The sequence below is a fragment of the Leucopleurus acutus genome (genome assembly GCF_964270905.1).
Source record: "Leucopleurus acutus genome assembly, chromosome: 1".
NCBI classification, from domain to species: Eukaryota; Metazoa; Chordata; class Mammalia; order Artiodactyla; family Delphinidae; genus Leucopleurus; species Leucopleurus acutus.
This window is the reverse complement of record NC_139142.1, coordinates 81,526,703-81,547,922: the sequence shown is the minus strand read 5'-3', so window position 1 is coordinate 81,547,922 and position 21,220 is coordinate 81,526,703. Positions and strand designations below refer to the sequence as shown.

The 21,220-nt window shown below is 35.8% G+C and overlaps 1 protein-coding gene across 1 annotated transcript in view; it reads right to left on the bottom strand.

Moving 5' to 3' along the window:
* FAM98B (family with sequence similarity 98 member B) overlaps positions 1-19,852 on the bottom strand; it is a 34,311-nt gene extending 14,459 nt beyond the window's left edge. Inside the window, exons 1-6 of the mRNA XM_082840459.1 lie at positions 19,771-19,852; positions 11,543-11,688; positions 10,254-10,388; positions 4,698-4,876; positions 1,504-1,584; positions 786-902 (exon numbers count right to left, since the gene is read on the bottom strand). Of these exons, the coding sequence (XP_082696585.1) occupies positions 786-902; positions 1,504-1,584; positions 4,698-4,876; positions 10,254-10,388; positions 11,543-11,688; positions 19,771-19,841 (729 nt within the window). The 5' untranslated portion in view covers positions 19,842-19,852. The remainder of the gene's footprint in view (positions 1-785; positions 903-1,503; positions 1,585-4,697; positions 4,877-10,253; positions 10,389-11,542; positions 11,689-19,770) is intronic.
* Between the last annotated feature and the right edge of the window lie 1,368 nt (positions 19,853-21,220).

Sequence of the window (21,220 nt, the reverse complement as noted above, 5' to 3'; positions counted from 1 at the left end):
GGGAGTCTAACACTGCTTCTGAGCAGGTGCTTTCTGCAGACAGGTGCTATTTATCAGAGAAGATTTAGACAGGATAACATTGAGGAGTGATGTGTTACTTTAACCAGATTGCAAAGTTGAAAAAGAATAATGAACCTCACATTAGTTAAATAAACAAAGCGACAGTAAGCACAATAAGCAGACAGGCATGATGCTTACAGAAGAGTCACCTCTTTTTATGTACAGTGTGCCACATTGCACTTGCTGTTCAAATATATGTTTTAATAAATGTCCTTTAATGTGTACATGAAATAGAGTAGGCATTCAAATATTTGTTGAATGAAAATAACAATATATTATGTATAAAGAAAAATCTGATCTCATATCATCAGAAACAGATTTTGTCAACCACTACTTTTGATCTTTTGGACCAGACAGATCTTGTTGTGAAGGGCTATCCTGTGTACTGTAGGGTGTTTAGCAGTAAATCCTTCTTTCTTGACCAGTTGCTCACTATATCTATCTCACTATCACATATGATGCCTTCTTTTATGTATATCCTTGCATAAATCACAACATCTGTGAGTTTTAAATAAATGTGAAAGATATGGGGAGAAATTAAGATATTTGCAAACAGGGACTTATACAAGACCAGGATCATTATTTAAGACCAGCAGTTGGCCTGGGCAGGAGCTTCAGACAGAGTGATAAAGTACAAATGTGGCATCGTTACCTAACAGACAAGAGAGCCTGAAGAGCTGTCACAGAGTACCACCTACAGGACACAAATGGAAAAACAGCCTTACCTTTGCTCTATCAGACCATCCAAAGGACTGCACTGTTACATCTAATCGTTTCATCAACATCCGCCGACGGCACTCATATTCACAGGAAAGGGCATCGTTGATTCTTTCCAGTTGTTCCTAAGGAATTTGGAAACAAAAATCATAACCTTTAGACTCATTATGCACAGAAAAGAAATTTCAGAATTGTGGTCAATACGTCCTATTAATTCAAAAGGTGGTACTTGATGGTCATTTTCTGATCCCATGAGACTTTACAGTAAATTATTTAGATAAAGATATTTGATAGAACATATAAAATATTCGGAAGATACTAAACATACAAATTAAACTCTACAATTGGTACAGTTTACCTGATCTTCAATCAAACATGTTAATTTACGTAAAACGTCTACTTGCAAAGTAGTCTGGACCAATAAGGAAAGAAAATACCAACAACTTCCCATCTTGTTGGCGTTGAGCTACTACACTTTTCAAATTACAACTATGCTAACATATTAGGGACTATAAATACTTATGGCCAGGTTTTTTTTTTTTTTAATTAATAATCTGAGTGAAGAAATGTTAGGACCTACTGTTCTAGAATATCATTCCATTTTAATTCTCCAATATAAAAAATGCATGCTACACACTGTAAAATCTAGATGTCCATCTATAAAATTAAGTCATATTCACTACTTTAATTACATAAAGCTAATAAAAAGGTGGGGGGGTGACTTACCGCCTGTTCCAGATTTAAATCAATTTTCAGCAGTGGTTTTCCCACGTGATTTTTCTGGACATGTGAGAGAATATCTTTCACCTAAAATTAAACATAAAAGATTGTGAAAATGTGTATCCCTAATTTAAAACGATCTTATTCTTTCTTAAAACGCTTTGAATGCTAGACAATTAATAAAATGTTAAAGAGAAATAGTTAAAATAAACCTTCACATAATAGGAAAGAATATCACTACAATGCAGAGTATCTTTCTCAAAGAAGCATTAGTTACATTAATTCAAGCTATAGCACACCTTTTCCAGAGTAAGAAATAATGTACATGGACAACGAAAGAAGTAGCTACTAAAAGGTTTTATTATGAGAATCTATAATTTATATGTGAAATAAATTCAGAGTTTCTTCTTAAGATGGCACGCTCTTACATGCTGACAAATTCTCAAAAGGGATACTAAAACCTTTGCTGAGTATGTTGGTTTTACTCCATTAAATATTCTGTACACATTCCATTGTTCAGCAAGACAACACAGGAGAGCAAGCCCTCTCAATTAGTCACCACATACACATTTCATTACTTTTGCAAAGCCACTGATTTGAATTACTTGAAACATTTTTATTTTGGTGAACAAGATTTAGACATTCGCTTTTGCTTCAGCAATATCAGAGGTCATTCAAACAGAATGAAATATTTACAGCTGCTTAGTTATAAAGGAACTAGAGAAAATAATCAGGAAGAGTTCACATTTTGAGGAGTATGAACCTTATTTAATGTTGGGGGACCTCTTTTAAAAAGAATTAAAAATTATGAACACAAAATTAGCTTGGAAACTGGTGGTGGTAATGGGAAGTGACTGTAAATGGGCACATGGTTTCTTCTGAGAATGATGGAAATGTTCTAAAATTAGATTTTGATGATGTTGTACTCTGTAAATATACTACAATTCATTGAATTGTACACTTTAAATGGGCGAATTTTATAGCACTTAAATTATATCTTGAGAAAGCTATTTTTGAAAAATGAGCTTAGAAAGAACTTGTGCAAATTAGGGGGTCCCAAAGCTTAAGTTTTACATCACAGTAAATCTACCACTACAACAGTGATTACTGACACTGCTCTTACACATTGAAAAGAATTATTATTTTCTTAAAACATACCATTTCTGTAGATTCCTAACTATTGTAAATACCTTCGATTTTGATATTTCATATACTACTAAAAGTTTTAGTCATAACCCCTTACTCAAGAGGGACTCTGAATGCATGCATAAGTTTCTCACATATAATCACGTTCCCTGTATTTCAACATTAGATAAGAGTTTTAATAACTTTGAGAATTACTTGTGATAAAGAGGGAGTTAAGAGCAGACTCTGAGGTTGACCACCTGGGTTTGAAACTCCAGTCTACCACTACTACTACTTAGAAACTTGCTTGTCTAATTTATTAAATCTTTCAGTACCTCAATTTTCTCAAATGGCTGTTGTAAATAATAATATTACTACTTCATTATAGATGATGTAAGAATGCAATGAGTTATTACATATAAACATTTAGCACAGTAAATGCTGTATGTGTGCTGTTAATATTACTATAATTACTTTAGATTTACATTTGAACAGCTTCGAGCTAAAAGATAATGATAAATTTCCTCCCCAATGGTGACGAAGTGTCTTCTGGACACATCGTACATAGAAGAAAATATGGAAATTTTTGCTTTTGATAGGAACTGAATGGAGAAGTAAGTCATTATAGGTAAATATTTAGCCATAATGGCCATAGTAACTACTACCTTATAATTAGCCTGCCAGCACTTGAACACAGGCATTACAGCCTGCTTTAAGCAGGGAAAAGAGGTTTGGGGTATTTTTAAATTCTAACTGAAACTCATAAAAGGAAAAAACCTCTCTGGGATCAATATGTGTAAGCACTGGGAGATTAGGAAGAGTCTAGAAATCTGTCTCAATTTGAAATAGCCCCAGATATTTTAGCCAACCCCAGATCATTCTTAATCCAGAGAAACAAATTCTGAAGAGCAATTTATTAACTCTACACCAGTGTTTCTGAGCTGGGATTCATAGGCTTATTCTTTGGTTTACAAGTTCTAGGGGAAAAAAAAAAGTTTTTATACTGTGTTTTCATCTTAATGATACTAAAATTCTCTGACATTCAGTAAGACAAATCTTTTTATTTTTCAGTTCATAAATTATCAATGCAAAGAGTACTTTATTCAAGAATTTAGTTTAAAACAGCATGTCTAAAAACAGAGTTTTAGTACCTATTCTTGAGGGTGAGAATTTTCTTTTCCTTAAAAATGAATCTTGTATTATTCCCCTAGAGGACTCCTACAAAACCTAGGAATTAAGCCAGAATTTGGTCTGTGAGAGTATCATTCTCTCTAATCGATGGCTTGACTGGGAACAAGGATAGTTTAATAACTGGAAAAAAAAAAAAAGCTAGAAGTACACAGGTTTTAGTTGTTTTTAACTACTCCATCAGGGTACTCATTCATTTATTCACTATACAACAAACATTTACTAAACACTTATCCACCAGAAATTGTGCATTTCTTTGCTCACTGCCAAAGACAACCACACTGCAATTCTATTAACAACATCCATTAAAAAGAAATTTAGTTTGCCTTTGACTTCATAGGATAACTATACTTCTTTCATTATACCGTAATACAACCTTGTTTAGAAAAGGGACCCTTAAATTTGCAAAAGGATTTCTATCAGGGCAAACCTTCACAAAGCCTAGCACTCACTCATTAAGATCCGATTCCTGAATATTACTTATAGTCAAATTAGGTCACATGCATATTAACTCCAAATCCAAAATTTAGTTTACACGAAGATAAATGTTTCTTTAAATAGAATGTATATCTTGTACTTAAAGGAAATACAGTTGACCCTTGAACAACATGGGTTTGAACTGTGCTGGTCCACTTACATGTGAATTTTTTTCACTAAATAAAATTACAGTACTATCTGATCCACAGGTGGTTGAATTTACAAATGCGAACTGCAGATACAGGGGGACAACAGTGAAGTTGTATGTTAATTATCGACTCTGCAGAGGATTAGCACCCCTAAGTCCCACATTGTTCAAGGGTCAACTGTATTTTCATTTTTAATTCAACATTTACATATCAGCATTTAACTGAATTTGGGGGAAATGAAAAATAAAACAAATACAATACCTTTGATTCCACTTGGTTCAGCATAAGTGGAATGTCAGAAGTTGTTGACTTGGGAATACCAAGGGTATCGCAGATAGCTTGAACTTCCTGATAAATTTCACTATTTTTATCTAATTGAGAACTTTTACATTTCTTGTTCTGTAATATCTGTAAAGCTTGAAGCTCTGTACTTAAAAATACTATAATAAGAAAAGGGAAAAACAAATAATGTTAAAATGCACAAGAATGCTTTAAAGATCCCACTTCTGGGTATACATGCAAAGGGAAAATCAGGATCTCAAAGAGATCTTCACTACCATATTCACTACTGTACTGTTCATAACAGCCTAGATTTGGAAACAACCTAGGTGTCCTTCAACAGATGAATGGATAAAGAAAATGTGGTATATATATACAATGGAATTATTATCCAGCTTTAAAAAAGAAGAAAATCCAGCCATTTGTGACAACATGGATGAACCTGGAGGACACTGTGCAAAGAGAAATAAGCCAGACGCAGAAAGACAAATACTAATGATATCACTTTTATGAGGAATCAAAAACAGTCAAACTCCTAAAGTAGAAAGTAGAATGGTGATTGCCAGGCCGGGGAAGGAGGAAACAAGGAGTTTAGTTAAATATAAATTTTATATTCGTTAAATATAAATTTCTGAAGAACTGGTGATTTGTTTTATTGAAGTTTTATAATCAGAGGGACCGGGGCTTCCCTGGTGGCGCAGTGGTTAAGAATCTGCCTGCCAATGCAGGGGACACAGGTTCAATCCCTGGTCTGGGAAGATCCCACATGCCGCGGAGCAACTAAGCCCGTGCGCCACAACTACTGAGCCTGTGCTCTAGAGCCCACGAGCCACAACTACCGAAGCCCATGCGCCTAGAGTCTGTCCTCCACAACAAGAGAACCCACCGCAATGAGAAGCCCGTGCAACACAACGAAGAGTAGTCTCCACTCGCCACAACTAGAGAAAGCCCGCGCGCAGTAACTAAGACCCAACGCAGCCAAAAAAAAATAAATACGTTAAAAAATCAGAGGGACCTTGGCATAGTCCTCATAAGCAAAGTTTGATACATACTGGTTATATAAGATGAATAAGTCCTAGAGATCTACTTTACAGCATAGTGCCTATAGTTAACAATACTATATTGTACACTTAAAAATTTGCTAAGACAGTAAATCTTACATTAAGTATTCTTATCACAAAAAGAAATAATAATAAAGAGGGCAGAAGGAAATTTTTTTTTAAATAGTGCCTACTTGCAAAGAGTTTAAAGCCTAGTAGGAGAGACCCACCTGTACTTCAACAATTTTAAAATGCTTAAGAATGTGTAAGACTGATAAAATATTCTCTCTCTGATATGCACAGCTCAAGCCAGGGGAGAATTTATAGCTTTAACTGATCTATTAAGCAGATTGAGCAATTTGAAAAACTGCCTTTAAGACAGACCACCCCAGGCTGTTCACAAGTCCTTTCACTGTCACCATTTTATTTCATCCTTTCAACAGCCATATTTTAAAAAATCATTCAAAAATCTTAGATGGAAAAAACAAAACAAACACCACAAAATGGAAAGACTCATATACACAGAGAACAAATAGGTAGTTGCCAGAAAGAAGGGGTGTGGGGGTGGGGTAGAATAGGTGAAGGGGCTTAAGAGGTACAAACCTCCAGAAAGAAAAGGAATCAGCCATAGGGGTGTAACACACAATATAAAATACGGTCAATAATACTGTAATAGCCTCGTATGGGGACAGATGGTTACTAGATTTACCATGGTGACCATTTCATAATGTATGCAGATGTCAAATCACTATGTGGTACACCTGAAACTAACTATTTTATGTGAACTCTATTTCAATTAAAAAAAACCTAAAAAATATCATTTTGGAAAGCAAAAAATTATCTTAAATCATTACAGTCTTTTTTAAAATTAACTTTTACAACAGTACAGTTAAGATATTGGGGTTTGTTTTTATTTGTTTAAAGTTATACACACACACAATTTAATACAACAGTTTCGACTTCAGCTGAGCAGAAAAAATATCTGAGAAATTGTTTAAAAGTACAAGTACCAGGGTCCCACCCTCAGAGATTCTGAACCAGTAGGTCTGAAGTAGGATCTGGGAATCTGTGTGGTTTTAGACCCAAGGTGACTCTCATGGGCAGGCAGGATCGAGAGCCACTAATTTAAGATTTTTTCATGTAATCTATACACGATAGTCTAAAGAACCCACAAAAAGTTAAGACCAACATGTATCAAACTTTGCACATGAGGACTATGCCAAGGTCCCTCTGATTTTTTAACTTCATTAAGCAGATCACCAGTTCTTCAAAAATTTATATTTTGTGCAGAATCATGGCTGAAGTCTGTCTTTGTTCTATGGAAACATGCTGTATGTAACAGTACAAACAAGAGTTCAGTCTAGTATTTAAAATGCTAATCCTCACAGATGGGAAATAATACAGTGAAAAGTCTTCTTCCCACCACAGATCCTCAGATTCCCCCTCCCCAGAGGCAATCACCAGTGTTAGTTTCTTGGGCATATTTTTAGGCACGCGCACGTGTGTGTGTGTGTGTGTATGTATATATTTAGTATATGTCTCTACCACCTATGCACTTTTATTTCTTTTAGAGAAACAAGAGCATACGATACATGTTCTGTATATTTTTTATTTACCAATATATCTTAGAGATCATTCCATATTTACACATTTTATCTACTCTCATTCTAATGGCTATAGAATGGTATCACTGCAAAGATGTACCATTTCTATTTAACTACTACAAACAATGCCATAATGAACATTCTTTTCATATATCTTTGTACAGTTAGTATGAACTCCTAGTCATTGAACTGCCAAGTCAAAAGACAGGTGAATTTTAATTGTGTTATTGAAAATTTGCCTTTCCAAAAATGCCTTTTCATGCCTTATGTACTTTACATATTTTTCCAGTGAGCTTTTTTATTTATATTTATTTTTTTGGCTGTGTTGGGTCTCCGTTTCTGTGCAAGGGCTTTCTCTAGTTGTGGCAAGCGGGGGCCACTCTTCATCGCGGTGCGCAGGCCTCTCACTGTCGTGGCCTCTCTTGTTGCGGAGCACAGGCTCCAGACGCGCAGGCTCAGTAGTCCAGTGAGTTTTTATCTCTATAAAAGCTCTCCACATAGTAAGGAATGTGGCCCTTTTCATTTTACACACGTTGCAAACAATTCTAAAAGAACATGAAGAAGCTTATTATATCAGTATGTTTTAAAGGTAGTCAAACTAAAGATAAAGATGAAATAGATGCTGGTAAGATTGTGAATTGGTATAACCTTTCTGGAGCAAATTATGGCAATATATCTAGACCAGAGAATTTTTTTAAATGTTCATGATCTTTGTCTAAGTAACCAAAAATATGAACAAAAAAATTAATTTAAAATAGAAAAACTGGGACTTCCCTGGTGGCGCAGTAGTTAAGAATCTGCCTGCCAACGCAGGGGACACGGGTTCAAGCCCTGGTCCAGGAAGATTCGACATGCGGCGGAGCAACTAAGCCCGTGCGCCACAACTACTGAGCCTGTGCTCTAGAGCCCGCAAGCCACAACTACTGAGCCCACACGCCTAGAGCCCATGCTCTGCAACAACAGAAGCCACCACAATAAGAAGCCCACGCACCGCAACGAAGAGTAGCCCCCGCTCACCACAACTAGAGAAAGCCTACACGCAACAAAGACCCAACATAGCCATAAATAGATAGAGATAGATAGATAAATTAGAAAAATCCAAATACCCCCAAATTTGAAATCTGTTAAGTAAAAATGCCCATAACATAGAATGTTATGTAGCCAATTTAAATTATTTTTTCAAAAAATACTAAGTGATGGGAAAATGCTCACAATACATTAAATGAAGCAGAGGAAGAGCAGGAACTACATCTGTAACAGATCTAAATCTTATTTAAATATGTGTGTACAAAGGAAAAAGAGAAGGAAAAGGAAATACACTGAAAAGTTATTCATGATCCTCTCTGGGGAGTGAAATTATAAATTATTTTCTTCTTGTCATATTTATCTACTTTGTAAGATTTCTATGATGAGCATGTATTTTTTCAACATGTAACATAAAATTTACCATTCTATTTTTAAGTGTACAGTGGCATTAAGTGCATTCACACGGTTGTATAACCATCACCACCATCCATCCATCCATCTCCAGAATATTTTCATCTTCCTCAACTGAAACTTTGTACTCATTTAACAATTCCCCATTTCACCATACCTCCTAAGCATGTATGTTTATAATCAGAAAAAACTATACCAACCTCTCTTATATCTCCTCTTTACTTTTATTTGGACCAGAAACTTATATTACCGTTATTGCTGAGCTTCTTAGAAGCAAAGGCAAAAGGGAAACATGATGATTTACACAGTTCTCACTGACTAACATAAAGAATTACAGATTACCTATATCTAAGGTAAGGATAAGGCAATCTAAGGATTACCTATATCTATATGCAAGTTCCTCATGGCCAGTGCTTCTTACCTTCCTTTGTGTCCCAATACACCTAAGGGTTACTGTGACCTCCCATTAGTAACAATGGTTCATTAAATCAGTGACTTACACTGAATGGGAGGAAGACAAGGAAATAGTGTAAGAAATGGGGGAAGGGCACATAATTTTTATCCTCCCCAAAACAAACAAGATAATTCAAATGTCAACACTTCCAACACCACCAGTAGTTAAACACATAAACATGATTTCTGCTCTAATGAAACTAACATTTTAACACTAGAACATAGAGGAATATATCACATGCATCTTTTTATAAATGGTACAACCTAAAATTAGAAATCTTCAATAATAGAAGATGTTAGAAAAATTCTTTCAAATAGTCACCGCTTGTAGAACTTCCAAAATAGCATGAAATTAAACTAACTGAATTTAAAAAAAATTTAAGGGAGCCAATATAAATAAATGGATGTTAATCATAGTAATTGTTTAGATATAGGTAATCTGTACTCCAAATTCACCCCTGATGAAAATAGGCCACACTCACTAAAATTCAAGTGGCACAAGGGCACAATTTTTTTTTAAACTGATACATCCCTAATGCTTAGAGCAGTTTCTGGTACAGTAGAAAGGGATCAATGAATATTTTTGAACCATCATTCAGTGCCTATCATCTAATAATCTGCTTAGCAGCCTAGTTTCAGAGAGTTTTAAGATGAAATAGCAGTTTGGAGATCACCACTTTAGCCAATTAGTCATAAATGTAAAGAGATGAATTAGGTGAAGGAAAAATTACTGAAGTACCATACAAATCACAAACACTGGGCATTCTATATTGGCCAAATAAATCATAAGTGTTAGAAATCTTAAAGAGTACTTTAGTAGAATTTATACTACATTTATATAAAAATCTCTGAGTTAGTTTCATATTTTAAGCCAAATATTAAAAACTTTCTAATACACAAAATATCTAATGATTCATTAATTAAAGTTCATAAATCTTGACTTGAAAATAACACAAACCAGATTAGACACATGCATTTAAATTGTTCAAAGAAACATAACTTACATAGAAGTTTCAAACAGTCATCCTTCTTTTTTAAACGGTCTTTAATATCTCCTGATACGAGTACAGAATATGGACATGCCATTTCTTTTAAAAAGCCACTTATCTCAAGCTGGAAGCTTTCTAGATCATCTTTCCCTTTAAACAAGAAAAGGTATAAAACATTTACTAAATATTTACCATGTAATCTGATACTATCAAATCTACCACTAGTTGATTTTAATTTTATATTCAATTCCAAATTTTCACTTTGACATTAAATCCTTAAATGTGTGACCCCAAAAGCTTAGGTCAAAGTAACCAAAACATATTTCTACATATGGAAAGCAACACTTAAATTTAAGAACATAAGTATCTAATCATGAAATTATAAATATTTTTATATTTAAATCTCTGATATCTTCCAATGGGCTTTCCATAAAAGCAGATAAAATGGAAATATTTTATGTTAGTAACTGAAATATTAAAAGCATTATTATGGCTATAATTATTAATTGGCTTCAGAGCAAATGATCCATTTCTATTGTATTTCTATGGATTTGGATAATAAATGTTATCATCAAATTAAGCCTCAGCGCTTATCTTTCTTTCATCATCTAATTATGTGGGAACTTGTGTCATAAGTTCTGAATTCAGCTTATTTTACTTAGCTTCAAGTGAATTCTATTAGATTTGGCAAGGAAAAAAACAATTTAAAAGTAAGGACAGCATCAGAAGGGAAGGCTACTGGTCTCCTAGCAAATGCCCCCACAAATTTTATTTTTCATTTTATTACATGTCTGAAATTCTACCAATCAAAGTCCCACAAGAACTCCAGCTACCAAAACAGTAGTGAATTAAATAAACCTTGTGAGCTAGTACAGGAGTTTTTTATAAACGTATTCCTATGTGAATCCATGTCCTGAGTTATAGGTTTGGTAATACAACTTAAATTAGGGATTAAATATATGCATACTTTAGGGGAAAAAAACACCTTAATTCAAAATAAGCAGTATTCAAAACTTAAACTTTTTAAATAACCAAATTCAGACTCTTCTTTTTCTAAAGAACAATACTAAGTTCAAGACAGCAGATAAACAATAAGTATTTATAATTTTATATAAATTTAAGAACCAATTTTGGATTAGTCAATATAAAATTTAATCCAAAGATATTTAAATCACATATTGAAGTTGTTTGTAGTAATGACTTTTCTTTGTACAGTGAGCACATTATAGATAAAACTGTAAATCATAACCTATCATTTCATTTTACTAGTAAACAGAAAAGTAAATAAAACTCAATAGCAATACCAGCTGAAGTGATACTTTCTTCCAAGTTGCACAATGATTTTATTTGAGAGCCTAACCAAACACAGAGCTCTGAAAATTCAGGTGAAGATAGTCCACCCTCTGCTGCCTTTATAAGGGCTTGTTCTTCTAACAGTGGTCCCTTATACCTAGAAAGGAAGATATAAAAGGTTAAAACAAACAAACAAACAAAACCCTAATACACCTAATACTTTTTAATCAACGTCTGCTGCCTGTCTTTGTAAATAAAATATTATTGGAACACAGCCAACAACTGTACCCATTTACAAACTCTCTCTGGCTGTTTTCCTGTATTTGTGACAGAGACAGTGTGGTCAGTAAAGCCTAAAATTTTTACTATCTGGTCTGTTACAGAAATAGTTTGCTGATTTCTACTCTATATAATTAACATTTGACTTTGTTTTAAAATTTTTTAGTAAAATTATCAACCAATTTTAAGATAAATATTACATATAACAAAGTCAAATAGAATAGAGTCTAATAACTATAACTTTTCTTATTCTTACAAGAATAAGAAAAAGGTAATATAGTGAAAAAAGAACAGATGCAAATTTAAATTAAAAAAATTAAAACTGAGGACATATGAGATTTTAACCTTAGCCATTTCTTTTTATAATTTTATACCTTTAAACACTGCTACAAAGTGTATTTGAATAGAACCTTAAATTTTCAAACCATTTTTATATATTACCTTAATTGAATTTGATACCAGTTTTCTACTTTTACTGTTCTTTCTGTAACTGAGCCTTTTTTTCCCCCACATTATTAAACTTGTAAGTTTTAGCACAGTTGATGGGTTTTAATCCATTGCATTTACTTTTCTTTTGATACTCAAATTGTCCTATCTCTGATTAGTGGGAGCACATTCATGTTACTCAATGAGTCCTTTGATTTGTCCCCATTATTCTTTGAATATTTTCCTTGCTTTCTATGACAATATGTTCCTCCCCTATACCTGTAATCAGCCATTTCTCCAAGAAGCCCTGATTCTCTTCAATGGTATTTAGAATACACAATCTGGTCGTAAAGGTTAATCACTGTATCTGTACCTTTTTAAAAGAAATTATATCAGGAGTTCACACTGCTATTTCCAGTTCAAATTTAGAATTACAGGGTTTTTACCTATTTTGTTTTACATTTTTATCTATTTTTCTCTTACAATGAAAATTCTGTTTTTTTATGACATTTACAGAATCCTAGTAAATATAAAAATAACATAAATTACATAGTTTCAGAATAGAAAAAAACAGCATTATTACTAAAAATAAAATTAATGAAAACAATTTATATTTTTATCATTAGGATAGATTCCAGTAAGGATGTATAGAAAAACAATTCCTTTCCATGTGATTAAACCTCCTACTCAATACACTGATAGGTATTTTTTTCATTTTGCTTTTAATTTTTAGGGATTTGTCTCTCTTTTTTTGTTTTGATTTCATTTTAATTTTGCTTTACAATTATGTAAAACATTTATACGGTTTCAAAGTCTAAAACAAAACAAGGTACATTCAGACAATTCTAGCTTGCAATCTTAATACTGTTCCATCTAGTACTCTGTTTCCTCCCTTCCTCATAGGAAACCGTATTTATTAGTTTGGGGTTGTCAAACCAGAATGTTTTAAAATATAAACATATATATACACACACAAAAATATATATATATATAAATGTATCTTTTTAAGATAAAAGGCAGCCTACTATCTACTGTTCTATTCCTTTTTTAAATATACACACGCACAGACACATATTTATATATACTAAAGATCTGTAGAGATACTATTCAAACATTTTTATAGTTGTATCCACTGTCTGGATATACCATATTTTATTTGCTATGCCCCCACTGAAGGACATTTTGGTTTTTTGTAATGCTTTGCTATTAAAAAAATTGGGCAAATTTTTGTCAGTGTATATCTGGGATAGATTTCTAGAGGTAGGATCACTGGATCAAAGGGTAAATGGCTATCCAACTTTGCTGGATAATGTTAAATTTGCCTATATAGGGGTTGTACCACTAAAGTAGAAGAGTATCCATTACCCATAACTTAACAAACATTTGACTCATGTCAAACATTTGGATTTTTGACCATCTGGTATCTCAGTATAGTTTTAATTTACATTTCTCTTATGGCACGACTGTACATCTTTTGGTATGTTTAAAGGCCATTTGCGTTTCTTTTTCTCTAAATTCTCTGGTCATATTTCACGAAGGGTGAGTAGTTTCAAAGCCCCATTTTGCAGATAAGAAATTAAGGCTCAACAAGGTTAGGATACCTGCCTTAAGTAGCAGTCCAGATGAATATTCCAATTCATCTACTCTTTACAGCAATGATTTGAAGTTATTATTATCCTAATTCTGTAGGACCAGAAGATAATATCAGAAGATAAATGACGACACTCTGATTTAAATCCAGATTTGACCCCAAATGCTCCATGTGAACTCAAACTTCTGTCTACACTAATAAGGAAACAAAGTAAATAACCTGGCCAGGTAATGCAGCCAGGTAAAGACAGCTGGGACTAGACCAGTCTCTGCTCGTCCAACCAAGACTGGTTCCCCTGTATTACCTTTCTACCATATCTTACAGCACCTCTCATTGAGACTTAACAGTAAATATCTTATTTCCCCCTACTTGCTTTCACTTCTGCAATAAAGCAATAATCATAAGCTCCTGAAAAAATGTAACTAATTCATATTATTGGTAAGTTATTTTTACTGAAATGCCAATTTTAAAATTCAGCAAAAATTTACTAGATCACCAAAAATACTAAATCCTGAATACACAAGCTTTAATGCCTCAGTTCCCCAAAATAGGTAAAAAGAAAAAAAAAAAGAAATGCATTTAACAAACCTGAATATCTAATAACAATCATAATCATATAGCAACTAACATTTATAAACTAATCTTAGGCCAGTGCTATGTGCTGTATGTATATTACCTTATTTAATTGTCACAATATCCTATAAGGTAGGTATTATTATCATGCTTAGTTTGTTCTATAAATTCTTATTTAATTAGGAAAGTGCTACTCTTACTCCAAAGAGTAACTCCAAAGAGTAATAACTTAGTAGTAACTGGGGACACCTCCCCTAGGCCTAGACTCCCCCAGGGCCATGCACACTTGAACCATAGTTGCTGATCTGACACTGCTCTAAGCTGGGTGAACCAAACCTTCAGTCCAGTAGGGCCATTGGTAAACCTTCACAAAGACACAGCCGGGGTCTAACTTACTTTGTTTTCTATTTTCATCGGCCAACATATAAAATATTAGACCCTTTCTTTCCCCCTGTCATTTACCCACCCTACTGGCTTGCCTCTGATCCAGCTCTCCACTTCTTCCTGCTTCTCAAACTCTTCCATATGTTCCATCCATAAAAAACAACTCTCCTGTTCTGTCAATGTCTTCTCAGAAAGATTTATCCCTACTGCCTCTAGCTTTGGGTATTTTACTCTTAAGTGCCTGACGGTCAAATGGTGGGGTTTTTGTCCTCCTTGCTTCCGAATACAGCATCTATATCACTGCTCTCCCATTATCTTTTTTTTTAATTGAAATATAGTTGATTTACGATGTTGTGTTAGTTTCAGATGCACAGCAAAGTGATTCAGTTATACATACATATATATCTATTTTTTTTCAGACTCCTTTCCCTTATAGGTTATTAAAAAATACTGAGTATAGTTCCCTGAGCTATACAGTAGGTCCTTGTTTACCTATTTTATATACAGTAGCATGTATATGTTAATCCCAAACTCCTAATTTACCCCTCCCCACCCACACCCTTTCCCCTTTGGTAACCGTAAGTTTGTTTTCTATGTCCTGTGGGTCTATTTCTGTTTTGTATATAAGTTCATTTTTGTATCATTCTTTTTTTAGATTCCACATATAAGTGATATTATATGATATTTGTCTTTCTCTGGCTTACTTCATTTAGTATGATAATCTCTAAGTCCATCCATGTTGCTGCAAATGGCATTATTTCATTCTTTTTTATGACTAATATTCCATTGTATAGATACACCACATCTTCTTTATCCATTCCTCCGTCGATGGACATTTAGGTTGCTTCCATGTCTTGGCTATTATAAATAGTGCTGCAATGAACATTGGAGTGCATGTATTTTTTCAAAGTATGGTTTTCTCCAGATGTATGCCCAGGAGTGGGACTGCAGGCTCATATGGTAGTTCTACTTTTAGTTTTTTAAGGAACCTCCATACTGTTCTCCATAGTGGCTGCACCAATTTACATTCCCACCAACAGTGTAGGAGGGTTCCCTTTTCTCCACACCCTCTCCAGCATTTATTGTTTGTAGACTTTTTGAAGATGGTCATTCTGACCAGTGTGAGGTGATGGTAGTTTTGATTTGCATTTCTCTAATAATTAGAGATGCTGAGCATCTTTTCATATGCTTTTTGGCCATCTGTATGTCTTCTTTGGAGAAATGTCTATTTAGATCTTCTGCCCGTTTTTTGATCGACTCCCTCATTATCTTATAAATATCTCCCGCTCTCTCCAGGCTCAGGCCAGTCAGATATGCCACCCTCTTTCTCTCGTGGTTTTCACCTATCAATCTCTTGGACACTCTTCAACATTCCCTGTGCTCAGTTTTTCCTCTCCATTCCTATTTTTTTCAACTATATTGAGTTTCTTCGAAGTCCGTATGGATACCCTTTCCAATACCCTGAGCTCTCAATTCCCTAACCTCCTCTTTTCCAACCTTTGCCACTGTATATAAGTAAGCCACATCCAGATCATGCCATCACCTGGAACTACGTCACCTCCGAAATCACTAATTTGAACATGTCACTCCCTGACCATAGCCTACTATCTGTCCTTCCAGCTTGCTCTTTTGACCACACTTAATATCATCTCTACCTCAGTTCCTATGGTCCCTCCACATTCTTTGCATTTCCTAGCTTCCGGCTGTCTTCACTTTCTTCCCTGTCCAATTGAGATTCCAAAGTGTGTCATTTTATTTTGTTGCTCAATAAATACCTGTTGAAGAAATGAATCCTTTATACTGTCATCTCCTTCAGCTCTAATAGCCAATCAAATCACTGAGACCAGTAATATACTTCTTTCTATATCCACTGCCACTGAGCAACCATCACTTCTTGCCTAGACTACTAACTAATTCTCCAATCTATTTTCCACCTTGCTGACAGAGGTAACTTTTCAAACTAGACATCTAATCCAGCGGTCCCCAACCTTTTTGGCACCAAGGACCAGTTTTGTGGAAGCCAATTTTTCCACAGAGGGGGCGGAGGGAGGGGAGTAGGGGAGCTGGTTCAGGCGGTAATGTGAGCCATGGGGAGCAGCAGATGAAGCTTCGCTCACTCCACGCTCACCTCCTGCTGCGCAGCCTGGTTCCTAACAGGCCTCAGACCACTACTGGCCCACAGCCCCGGGGGCGGTTGGGGACCCCTGATCTAGTCACTCCCTTTTTTATTTAAAATTCTTCAATCATGTCGTATTGCTGTCATGACAAAGAACAAAATCCTCAACATGGCCTGAAAGGTGCTGCATGCCCTGTTCCTCACTGATCCAATCTTCTAACACTGGTCCTTGCTCTCTGCCCTCCGGCTACATCAGCCCCCTTCCAGTTCTCCTAATATGGCAGATCCTTTCCACTTTAAGGTCTTTCATATTTTGTCCTCACTGTAAGGACACCTTTGTCCTCCTTTCCCAGCCAACTTCACCTAGTTAACTCCTACTCACCCTTCCTATTTCAACTCAAATGTCACTTCCTCAGTAATCTGTCACTAATCCCTAAGACTACATAGGTCCTCCTGCCACATTATGTCACCCTGTTCTTTTCCTTTGAAACAGTTATTTTAGTTTATAAATATTTGTGTGATCATGTCTTTTTCTCCACCAGACTGTAAGCTCCATTGGGACAGGAAGCAAGTCTGTTTTGCTCACCAATGACTTCTCAGAACAGCGTCCAATACAGAGCTGTGCTCAGTAAATATGTGAAATAAATTTCCCTCCACAATGGTGGTTCTCAACCTAGGCTGTGAAGCTTTTTAAAAATACGCATGCCTATATCGCACCCCTGAAGATCATGCTTCACACAGCTGGTGGTATATACCACACTGAAACATTTTTTTACAAGCTCCAAACATGATTTTGATGTATTACTAGGGTTGAGATACACTGTTCTACAAAATCATAGATTGTCAGAACTGAAAGAGACTTCTGAAATCTGATCCAGCCTGCTCCTTTCACAGATTAGGAAACTAAGTTATTACTACACTGTTTTCGTTTATAATGTACTACATCACTAAACTGTTCTTTCACATAGATTTTCCCTTTTAATTCCTCCCTTTAATTTCCTATTTTATCTGATAAACTGAAGTACCTTCACTGATATCCTAAGTGTTTTAATCACAACAGAAAATGCATTATTCACAATCTACATGGAGATTTTGAAACGCATGTTCAATTACAACACATATTGTAAATAAACAATTACTTTTTACACTTTTCATTATCATTATAGGAAAATTCAAACTTCAAACTCTTGTCCGTAATTATTCCAGGAAAAATCAGTTCTAAAGTATGTTTTAAATCAGTTCTAAACTGTTTTACTTTCTACAGTGAATAATCTGAAATAATTTTCCTTGATAAAAGCCAAGATTATACCAAACTTCATTTTTCAAAACACCTATAATATAAACAAATTCAAAGAATAAAAAAAAAAAAAGCACTGACTTTCCATTTTACAAAAACTATTTATAGAATCCCACTAGTCTTATCTGGAATACTTGGGAGCTCAAACCATTTGGGTCCGAAACACTTAATTATTTTAACTTTTTGTGTTGGTTACTTCCTTAACCAAGTTACGTGAAAATTTCCACGGGATTTCACAGAAGTAAAAATGCCCCCTAAATAATCACTGGCTCTGTTCTTTCACTTGACAAATATTTATTCAGGATCTAGTAAGTGCAAGGCTCTGTAACAATGAGTCACTGCAAAGTAGGTACTATCAGGGTCCCAAAGAAGCAATTGATAGAGGAGCAAGTGCAGTTTTAAGGAAAATAAAGGGGGGCGAGAGGGTGGTTCAAGCTTCACGATAGTACTGCAAAGGCACAGCCTATCCTATCCAAGAAACTCCAGACGTGGCAGGGCACACAATTTTACAGATGGCTCCAACGTCTTTAATTAATGTGTATTTTTTTGACTTGCAACTATCTGGCCCTATGCTTATCTCTGTGCACTCTCTGCTTTGAACTTTTCTTCATTTACTTACCCATTCATCCAACCACTATTTATTGTAGCAGATCTGGTTGTAGAATGTTTTGGGGAACAAGACAGGTAAAGTACCTGTTCTCCTGGAGCTGACTTTTGTGTATTAGGGGGTGGAGGGTGGGGAGGGTGGATGTTCAAGAGACAATAAATAAATGTTCAGGACAAGATAATTTGGGATTGGGACCCCCGGGCTGTGAAGAAAAACAGGATGAGGCTGAAGGAGAGACTATTTTGCATGTATTGATACCCATGCCTGCAAGTATTAACATCATTCCAGGAGCTCTCATAGCACTTAACCACCCTGAATTGCAAACACCAGTAGACTCTTTATAGTCCCCGACTAGGTAACCTACTAGTAATCTGAAAACTGTCTTCCTCCTCGGCCTAGCACACAAATACGCATTAATGAATACAGATTAACACCAAATTAATATGTTGTTAATGAATGGAAGAAACGGTGAAATGAATGGACTTGCACTGAACTAAAACCCCTTTCTCGGGTCAAGGAAGCAGGAGATTCGCTCCCGCGCCCTAATTAATCCACAGGTTGTACAAGGTAGGAGACAACAGTCAACAGCTGCGCTGCGGCTTCCAGCGCCTCTCCCCCGGAGCGTCAACAATAATACCACCCGCGGGGCAGCAACTAATTCCCCAAAGGAGTGCTGCCAGCCGGGCCCCTCCGCGCCTTCGCCGCGGGTCCCGGCTGCGGAGTTCCGAGGCAAGTAGTTCGAAAGAGGGGGACAAGCGCCCCAGCTCTCCGGGCCTGCTCCACCCCCCAAGCGGATTTCTCTCCCGCCTCTCTCTTAACTCTGTCCGCGCCGGAGACAGCGAGGCAGTGACGGAGGCCTGCACCTAGCGGCAAGAGCTCAGCCAAGGCCCACGGGGAGGAGACTGAGGCAGCCATCGGAGGTACAGCTTACGTTTTCGGGGGAAAGGCGGCCCCAGGACTACTCACCCCAGTGCCTCTAGAGTGTCAAGCACGTCCCCCTCCATCGTAGCTTCGGGACCCGGTTCCGGCCCTCTCATGGTCCTTCGGCCCAAAGCTGTTCCGCGCTCTAAGGAGCCCGCCGGAAACTGGCGTCGCGGCGCCAAGGTTCCGGCCGGCTCTCAACCTGGACTGCCTAGGCGTGCCTCTGGCACTGGGGGACAAAACGTTCCCGGCCCGGAGGCAATTGGCTCTCCTGCCTAAAACCAACTTATGTAACAATGCTAACTTTTAAAAATAATAATAACAATAAATAGTAGAAATAAAAAGACTTCTTTGAGTTGTCTTAGCAAACATCGTGATTCTACCAAGTTCTCAACCAATCAGATTCCGGCTTTCCCTTTTTACAACAAAAATCCCTAAATGAAATATTAATTATCTTGAGCTAAAGTTGTACATAATATCATGTACCTAAACAAATAATTTTTAAATGAATATACACAACAAAGCTCCAACTTTAAAGAAAAAATAGAGAAGGAAATTTATAACAAAATATTGTTTCATTATGAAATGTAGAAGATCAATGAAGTGATCAGATGCTTGCATCTATCTATAGAATCCTCTTCAACACACATACAGGCTATGTGTTGCACTGCTGACAAAATATAGGCGAGTTGTATAAAAAACAAAAATTCCATGGGCAGAATAGGGTAGCTGATGTGCTTTCCCCAAATTGTGACTGACTCTCCATAAAACTCCAAACAAACAAAACACAGTAGTCCCTCTGTGTACTATTTATGGAGAATTCAGTGTCTATCTAAAGAATACAAAATATATTTTAGGGTTCATATGTAAAAGAGTCAGCATAGAGCATAAAATTATTAACAGTTATATCACCCAAATGAATAACCAAATGAACTATTGAAAGTTGTGCAAAACAGTAACTAGTGGTCCTTGTAAAGGACTGTCCCATGCCTCACAGAATACATAACATCCCTGGCCCTAATGCACTAAAGACACTAATGCTCTCACCTCCCAAATCACTGTTACAAATAAAAAGCTTACCAATAAATTTGTAAAATCCCCTGAGGGAAGCTTACACATAAATTTGAACAAATATCAATAATGACTCCTCTACCATATACCCAGGCTTAAGTATAAAATTATTTGCAGCTTAATGTATTTGAATTCATCTCTAAACCAAAGGCAGAGAATGTATGTTCTAAGTGGTTATTGCCTCTCTCAAAGAGTTGAAGTCATAGAAAGTACTATTCTTAGTAACCTTAGGAGACATCAATAAGGACATTTCATAATGATAAATGTGTCAGGACAACACAATGCTATAACAACCCTAAATGTTATAGGACCCAACCAGCCTCAAAATATATAAATAAAAAACTTAACAGACTTGAAGGAGAAATAGGCAAATCCACAATCACAAAGGAAGATTTTAAACACATTAACTGATGTAATAAGCAGT